This window comes from Paramisgurnus dabryanus, chromosome 3, assembly GCF_030506205.2.
Source record: "Paramisgurnus dabryanus chromosome 3, PD_genome_1.1, whole genome shotgun sequence".
NCBI lineage: Eukaryota > Metazoa > Chordata > Actinopteri > Cypriniformes > Cobitidae > Paramisgurnus > Paramisgurnus dabryanus.
The window spans coordinates 3,550,233-3,569,296 of NC_133339.1; the positions used below are offsets into that span (position 1 = coordinate 3,550,233).

The window sequence follows — 19,064 nt, forward strand, 5'->3', positions numbered from 1 at the left end:
GAATGAATTACTTGCATGAAAAATTTCCTAGTCAAAGCTGGCATTTACTTTATGACTGACCTTGTGCGTATGTGTACTTACTTAAAGGCGGATGCAATGTGATGTCGCTTTTTTGCAATTTCTTTGCATTTCTCTTATTGAATGCACACCACTCAAACAGGTAACACATCTCTGTTAATCATCGAAGTGCCTGATGTCCTGTGGGAATTTGATTGTATGTTATAATTAAGGATCAATATGCCTTACTGTACATTTTACATTATATAGTTTCATTTTAGCTACAGTAACAAATCAAACACAGTGCACTTTTTACATCTCTTTACAGTCCAGACATTATCGTTAAAGGGATAGTTCACCCAAAAATTTTAATTCTGTCATCATTTACTCACCATCATGTTGTTTTAAACCTGTGTGAGTTTCTTTATTCTGTTGACACAAAGGAAAATATTTTGAACAATGTTTGTAACCAAAAAGTTTGAAGCACCATTGACTTCCATAGTATGTTTTCCACTATGGAAGTCAATGGTGCTTCTGCTTCCAGTTTGTAAACAAATATCTTCTTTTGTGTTCAGCAGAACATAACATTTTATACCGGTTCAGAGCAACATGAGGATAACTAAATAATGTTAGTTTGTTCATTTTTGGGTAAACTATCCCTTTCATTTTCTGACAAATAATCTTACCAATAACTAGCATAAGATAAAAAACATAATGCATAATCTTTGACTACAGATTGAGAACCACACGACTGCGTAATGTTCTTACAATTTATAATTGTCACACCTGTGTAATACATAATCTACTCGTGTTGTATCAGTGGCCTGCACAAACCTGCTATTAACTTTTCAGTTCTAATTGTACTTTACAAACCTGATAGCTGGAAGACTGTTTAAACTGACCGTCTACGGCTTTTCCTATTCCGGTTACTCTTTTGAAATCTTGGAATTCCATTAATCAGACAAATACTGATCTCCTGACCTGATCTGCTGCTCTCATTTTGACCTCAGCTCCTCCTTTCCTGCAAATCCAATTCGTTCAATCTCGTTTTCTCATTTGATCCAAACTATTGTCGAGATTAAACAATAGTTTGGATGAAGTCCATATACAGTAATAACACCATGGTTTACTGTAGCTCAAATCAGAAAGACGGCATTTTAAATGTATATCTTGAAAGGTTAATATCAAAGCGTTCTCACACTAATGGTCGGGGGCAAATCTGTTAAATGATTCATGACAGGGTGGGGTGTGAAGGCGGGTCGGAGGCAATCAAATCTACTCCAGGAACAAATCTGATCCAAACCTAAAAATAAAAACAAAGCACAAGACAAAAGGAGAACAGAATTGTGACGTTAAGACGAAAAAAAAAATTAAAGCAAAAATCTACACTGGAAAAAATTGCACTTAAATATAATCATATTGGATTTCAACTTTCATTCTTTATTATATACTTACATTTATATTTACTTAATATATTTAATTAATTTATATTACTTAAAAGTATAATCAACTCTGATTTACAAGTCATTTCAAACTTTAATTTTTTTATCTTGACTAGTGATGAGTTGCTGTAACTTATAAAATGAAGTTGAATTAGCTTAACTTATTTCAATTTAATTTCATAAGTTACAGCAACTCATCACTAGTCAAAATAAAAAAAATGTGGTAATGACTTTTAAATCCAATATGATTAAATTTAAGTGCATTTTTTACAGTGTATATTTTTGCTTTAATTTTTTAAATTATACTTAAAACTGTAAATTTTTTTACAGAAATTATTTAAACAAAATTTTTGTTAAAAAAAAGAAGGAAAATAATGAGAAAAGCATTTTTTTAAACAATTAAAAGGCTTAAAACCGAAGATAAACGCTCACACGTGAAACATTAACAACAGAAACATTAGTAGATCTGATTACAAAAGGTCATTAATTGGTTTGGGGGTCTCTTTATTGAAGTGTGTTTGTATTTAAAAGGCTTGAGTGCTGGACTTCAGTACATTCCCCAGTTGATTTAGTGTTGTTAAGATCTGATGGAATGTGTCAAAGCCAAAAGCCCGAGTTTAATCTCACAGGCCTCCCCTTGCACTGACAATACAAGCTGACATCTGACTGGCAGCGAGAGAGCGAGAGATCCGGGCGAGTCCGACAGGAAGAATGATAAGGTGATCCAGAGAAGATCAAAGCCGCTTTGAGAACAAATAGAGGCATTAAACAGCAGCAAAGCATTTAATGGTGTTCAGAAGCTTTTCTTTATTGGCCTGAAGAGCAGAATGTGTGGAAATGCTGGTGTGTGTTTGTGTTAACAAAGCATGCACAGTCTCCTCCCAAATGCACTCATAAATTCACTCATTTAAATGAAGTAGATTGCAAAACTCATCCTCTTTTTAAATATTACAAAAACAACATTGGCTGTGTCTCCAAACCTAGTGAGCTGCTTCCCCGGACAACATTTTTGGTCGTGAAATGCACATGATGCTAATAGATGTTGAGACCCGGCCAATTCTATCATTTCATAAGCGATCATTGGTTACATTGTAAAACATATTACAGTACCTTCTCAAGTAAATGTGTCAAGAGTTTCATGTGTATTTGTAATACAACGGCAATTTGAAAAACAAAGAAACAGCAAGATTTTTAAAATGTATTCAGACGTTGAGCATGAAAATCCCTCTTATAGCGGCCTTACTAAACCTCATCTCTTAAAATGTAACAAAACCCCCTCCCGTTATAACCAGCACTAAAAGCGTAATGTAGATAAATGTAAGAATTATCATCATCACAGGAAAGCAAAATATGCAGGTTCAACCTCACGAAAAAATGTCTGGCGTAAAGAAAATGACATTAATTTTAGGATTGTAAAATGCTTTAATTTTCGTAACAATAAAGCACCCGTAATTTTTCCTTTGTTAGATTCGCATAGGTGATTTTAATTTAGTTTCAATAATACAATATTTTCAAAGGCAGTACAACAAATACTACCACAGTGTATAAATAGTAAATACGGTATTTAATTACGTCATCGGTTATTTAGCTGTCTCTCCAGAAAAACGTAATTATGTGATTGCATGATTAAACGCATAATCAGCGAAAGTCCGCATATTTATGCGGGGGACGCATTTTTTCAAAAACGCTGCATTTTCGCAGCATAAATTGCAGATTTCCGTGCGCAAAATATGCGGGGCTTGCAAGATTTCAAAATCGCCGCATTTGCGGAGCAAAAAATTTACAGGTATCTAAGTAGAAAGTTAAAAAATGTTGCATTTTCCTCATACAAGCGCAGCCATGTACCTGTTGCCATGGGAACGTTGGGGAAAGTTACTTTTAAAAGTAATGCATTACAATATTAAGTTACTCCCCAAAAAAGTAACTAATTGCGTTACTTAGTTACTTTTCATGGAAAGTAATGCTTAAGTTATTTTTAAGTTACTTTTAAGTTATTTTTAAGTTACTTTTTCCTACTTGGCTGTGGCTTGATCTCTTTCAGGCCTTGCAGGTGTTTTTATGATCGCAAAAATGTCAAGCTCTGGCCTGCCATCTCCGCTTCTGACTCAAACTGTTCCTGCTCAGGCGCACAGAGTGCGTAATTCTACGTTAATATGTTTAGTTTAATTCAGTACATTATTTTATTTTTAAATTAAATTAATTAAACTGAAAAGTAACTCGCATTACGTTTTTAGAAAAGTAACCAAATATTAATGTGTACATTTATAAATTAATGCGTTACTTTACTCGTTACTTCCGAAAAGTATTATTATTACGTAATGCACGTTAGTTGTAATGCGTTACCCCAACACTGGTTGTGAAGTGACGTAATTATTCTGAAAAGCTGCAAAAGGTAAAAACAGTTTTTGCAAGTTTGCGCAATTTTTGCAAGTTCCCACGATTTCATCACATAAAATATCCTGCATATTCCATCGCATTTTTAAGAAAACGTGCCGCAAGATCAATGATTTTTGCCTGCAACAATCAAAAAAAAACTTTACGTTTTTCTGGAAGGACTGATTTAGCATCTTTGAGATTTTTTTGCATTATAGAGAACTTTGGGTTTAAAGTGCGTAACTGTTACGAAAATAATCAAGAAAATGCTCCTATAAACAGGTTTCATTTTCTTTAAGCAATAAATTAATTTTTCTGGATTCATGAGATTCCGCACAGTTGTCATATAAAAAAACTGCGCAACGCAGGGTTAAACACAGCACGCTAAACGCACCGCTTAAAGGGATAGTTCACCCAAAAATGAAAATTCTGTCATCATTTACTCACTCTCATGTGGTTACAAACCTGTATAAATTTCTTTGTTCTGATAAACACAAAGGAAGATATTTTGAGAAATGTTTGTAACCAAAACGATCATGAGCCCCGTTCACTTCCATAGTAGGAAAAAAAAACATTATGGCAGTGAATTACAAACATTCATTAAAATATCTTCCTTCGTGTTCATCAGAACAAATAAATGTATACAGGTTTGTAACAACATGAGATTGAGTAAATGATGACTGAATTTTCATTTATGGGTGAACTGTCCCTTTAAAACACGCGCTTTTCTACACTATGTAAACATATAGTTGTGCCACCGCTATTTCTTTTCACCGTCGATTACAGATTTGAATGGCAAGTGTACGAATTTTTTTTGGTATGCATGCATCACATGTTGTAACACATTTACACATGCCACATAGATATTCATGTCAGTCTGTCTGGACACATCATTTCCAGCACAAATAATGCTTGCACTGGTCGATTCCAAGTGTACATACGGAAATAAAAATCACATAAGTAAAAGAGCAGAAGAGTGGAGCACTTGTGCTTCTTGCAAAATAAAACAACAAATTGCTTGGCTGCATAAAATAACTTAGGTGTTTAATATCGACAGCGTGTTTTAATAAACAGAGAAACTCACTCAATTATAATTAAGCTAGCGATTTAAGCAAAACCGATAAATTACTTTACAAATCGCTTTATGCAACCAGGCACCCGAGTCACCTGATGGACCAGATGGTCGGGTTAGACGGTGAGAGAAATGAAGCTGTTGTATCTCTGGATGTTTCTCTTAAGGATCTCGGAGCAAGGCCCGAGGACGCGCTCGAAACGCGGCCGGTCCAGCTTGACGCACTTGAGCGGACCCCTAGCGACAACTGTGGCCGCTCGAGGTCTGTTCAGCAGCAGGGCTATCTCACCTATAAAGAGAAAATAACCACAATATAGGTTAGCTTAATGCATGGACTTCATTTAAAGGTCCTGTTCTTTCAGAAATACGAATCGAGTTCTGATTGTGTAGTTTGTTGTCATTCGATAGCAGTTTAGCTTGCGACTGACGTATTCTTGCGGGCAGAGTTTAGTCAAAAAACTGTTCTAGTGACGTCATTAAAGCAGGAAGTAGAGGGCTGTAGTCCAAACCGGCCGTTCGCTGAAGGCTTTGAAATGGGAATTCTGTTAAAGAAAATATATCGCCTGCCAGTGAACTTTGAGCTTTATCATTTTACAGGTATTATTTATGCTATTATAGCAACATTACACACTAACTAAAGTTTGAACAATGGGATCAGTAAGAACATGACCTTTAAAGAAACATATCATGGAAAACTGTAGTCATTAATTCCCAGTACACAGGACCATATGTGGAAACTAAGCTGCAAAAATCGTTCAGAAATCAGTGTATGACATCAGGTCTGAGGTCTGCCTACATGGTCACAAACACTTATTTAAAAAAACCAAAGACCCTTTAGGAAAGTAGCGCCATTAGACAGCCATGTTTGCAACGCCTCTGGGCTGCTATTTCAGTCATGCAAAAATCACGTCCTGAAAACACAAATTAAACAACCTATTTCTGACCAACAGTTTTTGATTATTGGTTCTTTCAACTGGAAGGCCATATTGAGCATTGCATTGTCATTGTATATTCAATATCTTTGCTATTACTCAGCAACTTGACCCACCTTAACGGGGACATTTCACAAGGCATTTTTAAGATACCAAATAAATCTTTGGCTTCCCAGAGTATATATGGGTGATTCTCGCGAAATTCGACTTATGAGCACAGTTACAAACATCTCTTCATGTTCTATTTTGTGCATGATTTCAAAGTAATCATACAAACCAATTTTGTTGTTTTTTCCAAATTTAAGGGAAAATGTTTCATTACCACAACATGTCCATAACTGGATTTGTGTTTTTTGACATGGAAATATTTATCATTAAAAAATCTTAAAATAAAAAGCTTCAGTGCATTTTATACTATAAACATTTACCGTAAAGAAACATGTGGTATTTGGTGATCACTGGTAAATATAGAGACAATAATAAGGAATATAAATGTGTCCATCATCCTCCGCAACATCTTTCACTGTTTAAGCCCTCAAGGAACTAACATTTTAAACAAAAATAAAACATAATTGACTGTGACACTCAAGATGGCTACCAGGTATCAGTTCTTATTTTTTCTCTCCAGATAAAAGTTAAAATTTTGTTTGTCATAGTACCTAGACAGCTTTTGAGTTCTCATTACCGAAACATGAGTTTGTAAATGCATATATTTAATGTAATGTAATGTTGCGGTAATGATATTTTTGATAATGATAATCTAAAAATGTAAATAATTCTATAGGAAATATTTTTTTAATCCTCTAAAAATAATGGTTATAGTAAGTTCAGACCTTAATCTTATATGTGCAAAAAAAAAAATTGGCTACAAGGGCTTTAAAGTCTGATGCTGGACACCTTCTAAATCTGTATTTTGTGAGAATCACCTATATGTGAAGTTCTAGTTAAAAATACCATATAGATAATTTATTATAGCATGTTAAATTTGTCACTTTGTAGGTTTAAGCAAAAAGTGCCATTTTGGGTGTGTCCTTTAAAATGCAAATAAACTGATCTCTGCACTAAATGGCAGTGCCGTGGTTGGATAGTGCAGATTAAGGGGCAGTATTTTCCCCTTAAAAAATAAACATCACATGCACGCCTTTAAAAATAAATTTAAACCGTTTACCGTTCTGACAAGCTCAACAATGTACATGTTGGGAGATTCCCGTTTGTAAACAGTCATCATTTTTACAACTACGTGCGGTGGTGCAGAAATAGCACACTCCACTTTTAAACAATCATCTCCGTGTGCTGATAACATATACACAAAGCTTTAACATTATACAGTTACAATACGAAAAACAGCAGCTCTCTATATAACGTAAATATTATTACAGTACACACACCGTGTAGTGTCATAATCTAAAGAGCAGCGTGTCTGTGGTGCAGCAGTCTAAACCACACAGAGTAAACAAGCACATAGATCTACATTCTGCATGCTCCGCACATGACGAAGTGCCACCTGTTATGGGGCGGCTCTTCCTGTCTGACTTTGGCACAACACTGCAGGCAGGCATCCTTTACAGTTCATACTCACCAAAATAGTCAGACGGACCCAGGCGGCCCACTTCAACGTATTCTTCGTTATCAGACCTGCGCTGCAGAACAGACGCTGTGCCCTGAGAAAAAAAGAGAGCGAGAAAGAAGAAATGCAGGTTAAATACAGAGCAAAAGTAAAACACAAAGAGAAAGGGAGAGAAAAGCATAGCTCACGGTGTCAGAAAGTTTGAGACGTGTCAGAAAGATTAGTTTCAGAGAGATTCTTTACTTTATATGCCTGCAGGTGTGCAGGATTTAGACAACTCAACACACATACATACACACAAACAGAACGACACACACACACACACACTCACACACACACCTGGGCCTGTCAGTGTTGAGATTTTTCAGCCTTTATCAGGTTTCGCTATACGCAGTGCTTCACGCTACACTCCAAAACTCAAACACATTTAGAAAGAAAAATAAGCAGACATGCAGCGCTTTTGTCACATTTGTCACATGGAGAACAAACACACTTCCGCTACCTACAATACAGCAGTAAAAGACGACAAAAGTAAGGTCAGGATTGCGCAACTCGTAATCACTTTACAGTGGAAAAAAACGTTTCAAACCCAAACAGTGGTTAATGAATATAAACTAAAGAATGTTACAGTGCAAAACGAGCAGGTAAAACAATAATTTGGAAATGATAATAAAAACCTAAAACATTTTAAACTAGATAAAATTGATGGCCTTAAAAATAAAAAATAACACTTTAAATCTGATTCTCATTAAAAAAGCTCTTTCCAAATAAACATGTTGTGCTTTCAACAGATCGTCCTCATTACTCTCCAGATTGTGTGTAAAGTTGTATCTTGCGAGAAAATGTGGGGGTTGCCAGAAGGTCACGAGGTCGTTTAAGGGCTTTGCAACCTGATACACATTGCAAATATGACAAAGCAGGTGGTTTTGGCACATACCAATATTTCCACTAAAATGTCTCCAATATAATGCATGCAGAATATTACAGACCAAGACAAATAAAAAAATGACAAAGGTCCCAAAACCTTGCGGCACCCCATACCTGACACCTTTTTTCCTAAAGAAAACGCTACACTGGCTTCACCGTAGGTCTGAGCGATTTTACAGATTTTTCTTGATTTATTCAAATGTACGTTTTGACACGATTTTTATTTTATTTAAATCTGGGAATCGAGATTTTGAATAGAAGTTTGTCATAGTCAAAATGAAACAGCAGCCCTCCAGGCAAAATGTCGGAACTCCAAAACCAACAAGGCTATATTATTTTATGCGTTTTTGTTCTGTGTACGCTGTTGGAGACATAGATATATACAGTGGAGACGTTACATAGATATATACACTAGATGTCGCCTTGGGGTTCTAAGCATGCGTTAAAACCACCGCCATCTTGGAACAGGGGTCTTGTCTTAGGAAGTAGCTAGGTAATGCTGCTATCTCCCCCTGTACTTCGAAATCATGGACGATGCCGGACTTTTCTGCTGTGTATGGATGTTAGGTCTACTAGCACTATGCATTATAGTTAGAAAAAGTAAATTTTCATAATATCAATACTTTACATTTTCTCTGGACTCAATGCTAAATACATGTCTGACTGTTGGAACGAATCAAACCAAAACCTAGAAAATCGCATTCATGACGATTTAGGGTGATTTTATTTCCGTTACACCATTGCCTACAATGACGATGATGCAGGGCTCCCCTGTTTCAAGATGGCGGCTTTATTTGACGCATTCATTCCAATGAACTGTTGTAGCCAAAGCGACATCTAGAGTACATATCTATGGCGCCGTTATCCTTTTTGCGTGCGTGTTCCCTTGCTCGCCAATCTTACTCTCCCTTCTGCGTTCGCGCTCTGCCCCCACAGCTCTATTTTTCAAAAGCAACAAACAAAAGTACAGATGTTGAATTATAGCTGCATATGAAACATGTCTATCGATTTCAGTTCAGATACTGCGCTGTGTCTGCACAGAGAGTGCTTGTCTGCATAAAATGCAACGGTCTGAGCAAACAATACAGTAAATAGCCTATACCAAAAGTTTGCGATGTCCTCATTGGCAAGGTGAACAGCATGACTAGAAATGTATGATAAGCACACTAGTAATGAGTTTAATTCATTTTACAGAGTGGTTAAAAATAAGTCAATCATAACACACATTTTCCAAATTATTGACAAAATTATTAATGAAAAATCTTATTTTAAACACATCATAGGAGAGTATTATGAATAGTTAAAACAGAAATAATAGTTGACTTGTTTGGTTTAACATGTGATGTGAGATTATGACTGTGTACTACAATAAAATACAACAAAACATTATAAAAATTTCTGAACATCGGTTTTACGGGTATAGTTTTCACATTTAGGCTATTATATTTTCATTATATTTATAAATGATATAGGTCATTATATTTATAAATGATGCTTAAGTTCTGCTTAGATATTAAAAAAGTAGTGATGGGCAAAGATTAATCGCAATTAATTGCATACAAAATAAAAGTGATTTTTTGCATGTATGTATTGAAGAACGTTTACATGTTTATATATATTTGTTTATATTTTTATATATTCTATATGATATATAAATAAATAAAAATTATGAAATGAATATGTATGTGTGTGTGGTAAATAATATACATAATAATTACACACAAAAATCCCTTTTATTTTGTATGCGATTAATCGCGATTAATCTTTGCACAGCACAAAAAAAAGTTTTAGTTATTTATACCATGTTGATGACTCTCAAATTGATTTGGATTAGAACTTTAGTTTCTTTTCCCAAACCGTGAATCTGTGAAATGTTCTGAAAAAAATCTAGATACATATCGCCCGTACATAGGTACTGATTTGAACCAGAGCTAATCCACTGTTGCAAAGATCAAAACCAGCACTTATCAGTAGTCAATAACCCATCACAGTCCACTGCGCAGAGCTGTATCTATCTCTGCCTTTCAACACACAGTTGACCCCATTAACCTTAACATCCTGGTAGGAAGACTTCAAAATCACAGGTCAAGTATAAAAATCAAGAGTCAAGTATGGCGTCACACTTACAGTATAAAACACAATTATGTATGGCAAAGAGGAACAAAGGACTTCCTGTAGAATATTTTAGCTCTCTATAAATGCTTTCTGTGACACCTTCTGAGATTATCAATTCAAACGAACCCTTATCACAAAGCATAAAATGTAACTCAACTTCCCCAGTCTGTGCTACAATAATAATCTAATCATGTAGTTTGCTGAGGCTGGGTGAGCTGTTACTCTTTTCAAACTGATTAGACTTCTTCAATCACAGGATACATGCCTGTTATCGCCTTCATATAGAGTCAGAACATCTGCTGATGGAGGACATGACGTTACAGAGCTCCACAGCTGCCATCTGCACCCCTGCCAATACTGAAGATTCAAACGTGCTGCCAATATTTCAAAACTAAAAACATTCTTGTTCAGTCAAGCATACAGCTTAGGGAAGTCGTGCCTACAGGTCACTATTGCAACAAGCTGCATTGGACTCAGAGCACAGCGAGGGTTTGGGTAAACTCACGTGTGGATATTTCTGACTGTTAACTAAAGGCTCTTGACAGCATCTGGGATTCTCAAGGCTCCTTTAGGCAGTTCACTGGTTGATCTGGTGGAGCAGCATGATGCTATTTAATGAACTAATGTCTCATCTTTTCTCCACCCCTGCATTGATGTGTGTTTGGGGTTTTTATGGGATGCCATAGGCCGAACTTTATTTAATTTCTCAGCTGCTCTCTCTCTCAACACACAAACTTTTTATAAATTTAAGTACAACGTGAAGACTAGACTTTGACATTTTATGAACAAAGTCTGATTGGTGCTTCTATGTAAGACTCATGACACTTGGGTGTTCTGTGTGGTTGTTAAGGCATTCCTAGGGTGTTGCTATGGTGTTCTGTGTGGTTGCTAGGGCGTTTCTATGCAGTTGCTAGGGTGATTGCCAAGGCTTTCCTATGCAGCTGCTCGAGTATTAGGTGTGGTTACTAGGGCATTCTCATGCAGTTGCTAGGGCATTTCTATGTGTTTGCCAGGGTGTTCCTATGCGGTTGCTAGGGTGATTGCCAAGCCTTTTCTATGCAGTTGCTCGGGTATTTGGTGTGGTTGCAAGGGCATGCGGTTGCTAGGACATTTCTATGCGGTTGCCAGGGTGTTCCTATGTGGTTGCTATGGTGTCCTGGGTGGTTGTTAAGGAGTTCCTATGCTGTTACAATGGCGTTCTGTGTGGTTGCTAGGGCATTCCTATGCAACTGCTAGGGTATTTAGTGTGGTTGCTAGGGCATTTCTATGTGGTTGCCAGGGTGTTCCTATGTTGTTGCTAGGGTGTCCTGGGTGGTTGTTAAGTCGTTCACATGCTGTTGCGATGACATTCTGTGTGGTTGCTAGGGAATTCATATGCAGTTGTTAGGGCTTTCTGGGTGGTGGCCAAGGCTTTCCTATGCAGCTGCTAGGGTATTTGGTGTGGTTACTAGGGCATTCTCATGCAGTTGCTAGGGCATTTCTATGTGTCTGCCAGGGTGTTCCTATGCGGTTGCTAGGGTGATTGCCAAGCCTTTCCTATGCAGCTGCTCGGGTATTTGGTGTAGTTGCTAGGGCATGTGGTTGCTAGGGCATTTCTATGCGGTTGCCAGGGTGTTCCTATGTGGTTGCTAGGGTGTCCTGGGTGGTTGTTAAGGAGTTCCTATGCTGTTACAATGGCGTTCTGTGTGGTTGCTAGGGCATTCCTATGCAGCTGCTAGGGTATTTGGTGTGGTTGCTAGGGCTTTTTTATGTGGTTGCCAGGGTGTTCTGGGTGGCTGCCAGGGTGTTCCTATGTGGTTGCTAAGGTGTTCCAGGTGTTCCTGACAGGGTGTTCCTATGTGGTTGCTAGGGTTTCTATAGTGGCGTTAGTAGGGCAGCCAGAGCTTTTATTGACACTCTCGCCGGTGGCGGTGTAAAAGCACAGTTAGGGCGTCCTGGGTGGCTGCCAGGGTGTTCCTATGTGGTTGCTAGGGTTTCCTGGGTGGTTGTTAAGGCGTTCACAAGCTGTTGCAATGGCATTCTGTGTGGTTGCTAGGGCATTCATATGCAATTGTTACTGTGCTTTAATACCGCCACCAGCGAGAGCGTCAAAGTGGCCAGAAGTCATTTATTTTCTATGAAAATGCGCGTCATGTACAGCGTGAGTGTCGAGGAGAGTTGAAATCAGCTCAACTTTATGGTAATGAGCTATGACGCGGATCGGCGGCAACCAATCGGAAGGTGGAAGCATTCGAGCGTCAGAGCGTCCACTATACCTTTTCTATAGTGGCGTTAGTAGGGCAGCCAGAGCTTTTATTGACACTCTCGCCGGTGGCGGTGTGAAAGCACAGTTAGGGCGTCCTGGGTAGTTGTTAAGGCGTTCCTATGCAGAGTATTCTGAGTGGTTGCAAGGGCATTCCTTTGCAGTTGCTAGGGTGTGCTCATTGTGGTTGTTATGGCATTCCTATGCAGTTGCTAGGGTGTTCAGTGTGGTTACTAGGAGATTCCTATGCAGTTGTTAGGGTGTTTCATGTGGTTACTCTGGCATTCCTATGCAGTTGCTAAGATGTTCTATTTGGTTGCTAAGGCATTCATATGCAGTTGCTAGGATGTTCTATGTGGATGCTAGGGCATTCCCATGCAATTGCTAGGATGTTCTTTGGTTGCTAAGGCATTCCTATGCAGTTGCTAGGGTGTTCCATGTGGTTGCTAAGGCATTCCTATGCAGTTGCTAGAGTGTCCATGTGGTTGCTAAGACATTCCTATGCAGTTGCTGGGGTGTTGCATGTTGTTGCTAAGGCATTCCTATGCAGTTGCTAGAGTGTCCATGTGGTTGCTAAGGCATTCCTATGCAGTTGCTAGAGTGTCCATGTGGTTGCTAAGGCATTCCTATGTAGTTGCTAGGGTGATCTGGGATAAGGGCGTTCCTATCCAGTTGCTAGGGTGTTTCTTGTGGTTGACATGCTGTTCCTATGCAGTTGCTACGGTCTTCCATGTGGTTGCTAGGACATTCCTATGCAGTTTCTATGGTGTTCAGTGTGGTTAATCTGGCATTCCTATGCAGTTGCTAAGATGTTCTAATTGGTTGCTAAGGCATTCCTATGCAGTTGCTTGGATGTTGTATGTGGTTGCTAGGGCATTCCTATGCAGTTGCTAGGGTGTTTCATGTGGTTACTCGGGCATTCCTATGCAGTTGCTAGGATGTTCTATTTGGTTGCTAGGGCATTCCTATGCAATTGCTAGGTTGTTCCATGCGGTTGCTATGGCATTCCTATGCAGTCGCTATGGTGTTCCCTGTGGTTTCCAGGGCCTTCCTATGTAGTTGATAGGGTGTTCTGTGTAGTTGTCAAGACGTTCCTATGTAATTGCTAGGGCGTTATGGGATAAGGGCGTTCCTATATGCAGTTGCCAGAGTGTTTCTTGTGGTTGACATGCTGTTCCTATGCATCGCTTCGGTGTTCCATGTGGTTGCTAGGACATTCTTATGCAGTTGCTAGGGTGTTCTGTGTTAAGGGCATTCCTATGCAATTGTTAGTGTTCTGGGTGGTTGCTAGTTGCTAGGGCATTCCAATGCAGTGGTAGGGGGTTCCGTGTGGTTGTTAGGGCATTCCTATACAGTTGCTAGGGAGTTAACTGTGGTTGCTCGGGCATTCCTAAGCAGTTGGTAGGGTGTTCTGTGTGGTTGCTATGGCATTTTTATGCAGCAACTAGGGTACCTGAATGGTTGCAAACTGGCCCAAGTCAAAAGCGCTGACCCTTCAGCCTCTACGATATTTTGGTCTATTTCTATGATATCTATTGGGATCAGTGTAAGTCTCTGAAATTTTCTCACCCATTTTATCGTGTGTTTGCTAAGAATAAACGGTAACGTCTTTTAAACAAGTCACATGATCTGTTGTAATGCATGCCCATAAAACAAATGCTTTAGGATAAGTAAGGTTATTCCATGAGGTTTGATCAAAGTACAGTTAAAAACAAATTTAATGGGAAAAGTAGGAGTATATGAATATATGAAAAGAAGTCAGAACATTACATTTTAATATGCCAGACGGGCCTTTCATCTCATTATAATCCCAATGTGCAACCACTGCCTACAATTATGTGGTACATAATAACAGTTTCTTCTGTTTTCTACTTTCTTTTTTCTGTAGATTCAAGATTTTAATTTTTCACATACACAGTTATATGCATATACAACCTGTAGTGAAATCTATGTCTCGTATGCTCTTTTAGGTTTCATTTTTTTATATATATACAACTAAGTTAAGTGAAAAATATATTTAAGGGAATCAGAAATGTAATAATAAAAAAGCTTAAGCTTAAAGCTTATTACTTAATGCAAACGCTTTCTTTAATGTTTTATTGTGACCCTGATGGATCAGCGTTTCGGTATGCACAGGATCTTGGCTGCAGAATCATGACATCATGGGGATGCCCTGAGGTTGTTGGTTTTACATCAGTAGCAAATTGAAAGTCTCGCGATGGGCGGCAAATTGTTTCAGCCTCTGTGGGAAAGCCTGTTTAACATACATTCAATAAAAACTGTTTGTACCCTGGGGGAAGAGAGAGGAAACACAAACAGTCGAATGTAAACAGTTTGATTCGTTCAGTATGTTGTAGAGCAGGGCTGTCTCACTCCGGTCCTGATACTGACCCAGGGCCAGTATCCGGCAAAGTTTAGTTTCAACCTTAAACATCCTTGCCTGTAATCAAGTAATGCTTGATTAGCTTATTCAGGTGTGTTTAATGAGGGCCGGAGCTAAACCCTGCAGGCCAGTGGCCCACCGGGACCGAAGTAAGTGAAGATCACTCATCGGTCCTAGACTCTTGCATTTGGCAGACGCTTTTATCCAAAGCGAAGATTTTACCAGTATGTGCTTTCCCTGAGGATCGTGACCTTGCGATGCCAACTCGCGAGCACAGGAACACGCAAATGATACACATTTAAAAACAGTGAGAGCAGGTGTCTTGGTAACTTACAACTTTATGATCATAACATTTACCATTGCCAAAGTTAGCAAGACGAAAAGTCATAATAATGTGACAAATCAAAACATAGTTGGTCTGTGACACAGTCAACAAGCAACCAATGTGTACTGAATAATATATTCATGCGAGCAAAACATGTGGTTGTCAGACAAACAGATCACAGGAATACTTCACAGGAAACATCATTCTTGATTTTAGATTCCTCGCTTTATTAGTCTGAGATCAACTAATTCAATTATAATCTCCAGATGTTTTCATACAAATTTAGATTTTCTATAATCTGCATTTCAGTGATCTGTGTAACCTATACAGTGGTCAATACGTGTCCTTTAATCTTCATGCTTAGTGTGTAATTAGACGTGTGTGTGTGTGTGTGTGTGTGTGTGTAGGCCGAAACCATACAAAGTGCAATAAAGGGCCATAAAAGCACAGATCTGTCAAAATAAAGTGAGTCGGACAGCAGACACACTCGGCTGCCCTGGAGCAAACTATCTTCCTTCCCAAGCTGTGTGTCACGGTGTCTGTTTTCTGGTTCCCTTGCTTGGGTCTGGAGTCTGGGCCTGACCCTGTGTGAAAGTTTGGAGCTCACATTCCATCCCTGAACCGCTGGCGCTTTGCTCTGGGAATCAGGCGGGGACGGAGGAAGAGAGAGAGACAAACAAGCGCGAGACAGGATGATGTCTCATGCAAAAGGCTTCTTTGCTTATTTTTATCTGTGATTCTGACCTGCTTTCACTTGACCCATGACACATGAACAGATGATATAAATGTAAACGGGTCTGAGATTGATGCTAGAAAACTAGAAAATAGAACCGAACCATTTTAATCAAATTGAACAAAAGAAACAGAATTCAGAGATTGATTATTCAATATTATCTATAGCAGGGGTCTCCAACCTTTTTGTAAGCAAGGGCTACCACAATGGATAAAACAATCTGGAGGGCTACTTTTTGATATAGTCTACTAAAAACCATTTTGTTTTACTTGATGATTTTATTTTATTTTACTTGTTTTAGTATTGTCTAAAATGTTAACATACATAAAAGATGCCAAGCTAATATAAAAAATATGTAATAAATACATTTTACAATTAAGACTATTAATAGAATGTGCTTTGGCGGGCACCATGTTGGAGACCCCTGATCTATAGAATACAATATAAAATATAATAAATACCAGTGTTGCCAACTTGGTGACTTTGTTGCTAGATTTAGGGCGCACTCACACCATCCAAACCAAAGGTTTGCGTAGGATGCGTTTTTTTTAACAAAGCATGAAGTAAAGCGCTCTCTTAACACTGGAGCCCATCATAATGTTAAATTTGTGTTTTTTATAAGTCGTTTGGTGCACGATGACACACAGCCCTCTCACATGCCATTTAGGGATGCACGATATATCGGCCGACATATCGTTATCGGCCGATAACTGCTTATTTTTAATATTATCGGTTATCGGTCTGATAAGTTCGCGCCTAAGCCAACCTCTGCAAGCTAGCCAGGGTGCGATTAGCCAAACTGTGCACGGGCGCGGAACAGATTGATCACACTAGTCAAACAAACCCGGCTTTGGAGGTCAAACGTCCCCTGACCACAGTTTGGTTTGAATAGTGTGAGTGTGCCCTTAGCGACTTTTCAGACCCCTTTAGTGACTTTTTTTTACAAAAAGCACATAGCAACAAATTTAGCGACATTTTGGATGAGTCGTAGCTTGAGATCTGTGTGCATTTCGTGGGCCCTTTACCGCCCCACGAGCATCTCTTTCTGCATCTGCTCTCTGTCCAGTGAGCTAAGCAGGACATTCAGATCAGACTATATACAGATGTCGCTTGAATGAGCTGCGTACCTACAAAACAGCGTTTCACATCATTTTCTGGGTATTGTTTGCTCCTCATTTGTTTTGAAACTGGACTATTTGGGCAAATAAACACAAACATAGTTGCACAGTTTTTTACCCCAACGGCCTTTAATAGTTAAGTAAAAGTAAGACTGCTGGTTAAAAACGTGTAGTTAAATGGGTCACATTTAGTCACTATTTCATACTTGTTTTGCTGTCTGACAAAAGAAGCCGTGAAAAACTTTTTTAGGTTTTTAGCTGTATTAAAATATAGTTGGAGAGTAAAGCCGAAGGTATAATAGGGCATCCACTTATGTGCGCTGTACGCATGACGTAATTTTCGTCATCAGGAGGGTCCGCGGTCGTCCACAGGCACTGTCCGTGTGCAGCCCAAAATTTGAAACTGCGTGGACAGTAAAGAAAAAACATTGAGACAGGACACTCTACTACCAACAATTACACATAGGCAGTAGACAGCATTTGCTTTGTTTTCTTCTTTTATTTTCACTTCTTTCAGCTTGGGAACCTTTTCGTCACCATAATGTTTGATTCCTGTTCTTTGTTTCCTTGTTGTTTGTTCTAAACTTTGTTTGCAATGGTGGATCTGCTACTTTTCTTCATCTATCCGATTGTTTTTTCAAATCATTGGTCCCGGACGGCATGGTAGAGTAATAATTTAAATAAGAATCGTTTCGAACACGGATGCATGCGCGTGCAAGACGGACACTAGGGGTGGGCGGAATGACCAAAAATCTATTTCACGGAATGAGTCATTTTATTTCACGGAACGGAATATTTCACGTTATACATGTTTTTCAGTTTATATTGTTTTTTGATGATAAAAATGTACAGAAACACACCACTCACTATAGCAGGGGTCGGCAAGTAACTTTGGTCGCGGGCCAATATTTTTTTTAGCCAGTAGATGGCGGGCCAGCTGATTTTTATTTTTATTTTGAATTTAATCTAATCTTTTGTCAAGCAACATTGTTTTTATTTCCTATTTAAAAGACGGAAGACGGCATTAAAAATAGCTTAAAACATGGTTGTTCTGCTGTTTCTTTATCTGTTTGCACCCGCAATAGGCCTATAATCATGGAATATGATGGGTCCGTGTATTATTTGTTCAATCGTTTTTTTTTTTTCAAATTAAAAACAAAAATAAAAAAAATGAAAAAAACGACTTGTTTTTCCATTATTTATTCCTTAACTTAACACCTTTATAGGCATATATCAATTAAATCATTTTAAGCAGATCAAGTGCTATAGTGGTAACATTTTACAGGCATTTATGCTCCCATAAAAGTCTCTTACAGTCCGGCTTTTGAACTTTATTCCTTTTTTAATTATCATTTATTCGGGACACACACATACACACCTAAGGTTTAAGGAGGTCTGCACGGGACTGTTTTTTTTTCGTCCAGCTCCCACAAGTTTCTATTCAGCAATGCTTAAAATACACTCTGTGTTCACACGCTTTATTTCCCGACCTGATGGGTCCGCAAAACCTAAATCTTGTTTCCAGAATCTCAAATTCAAATGTCTCTAACTGAAAGAGAGAGATTAAATAGCCTATAACAATTATAAATGCTATACAAAAAGTGTGTTTGTGTCAATATAAATATTATTTTAACATTGTACTGTCAGCAAAGAAAAAAAAGCTGAACAGGTGGTCAGAATGAAGTGCGGATACGCTGTCAAGAGAGGGCTATTGTCAGTCAGACCACACGCTTCGTCCAAAGTATAGGTACCCCAGAGTTCCGCTACCGTCTTTATACTTTAAAATTTCATCATGCACCGCATGAATCCTTTTGGGCGTTTCATACACTATGCAGCGG

The 19,064-nt window shown here is 38.4% G+C and overlaps 1 protein-coding gene across 1 annotated transcript in view; it reads right to left on the reverse strand.

Moving 5' to 3' along the window:
* Positions 1-2,221: 2,221 nt before the first annotated feature.
* Positions 2,222-19,064, reverse strand: part of prkar1b (protein kinase, cAMP-dependent, regulatory, type I, beta) — an 80,365-nt gene continuing 63,522 nt past the window's right edge. Inside the window, exons 10-11 of the mRNA XM_065253008.2 lie at positions 7,396-7,477; positions 2,222-5,173 (exon numbers count right to left, since the gene is read on the reverse strand). Coding sequence (XP_065109080.1) covers positions 5,001-5,173; positions 7,396-7,477 — 255 coding nt within the window. The 3' untranslated portion in view covers positions 2,222-5,000. The remainder of the gene's footprint in view (positions 5,174-7,395; positions 7,478-19,064) is intronic.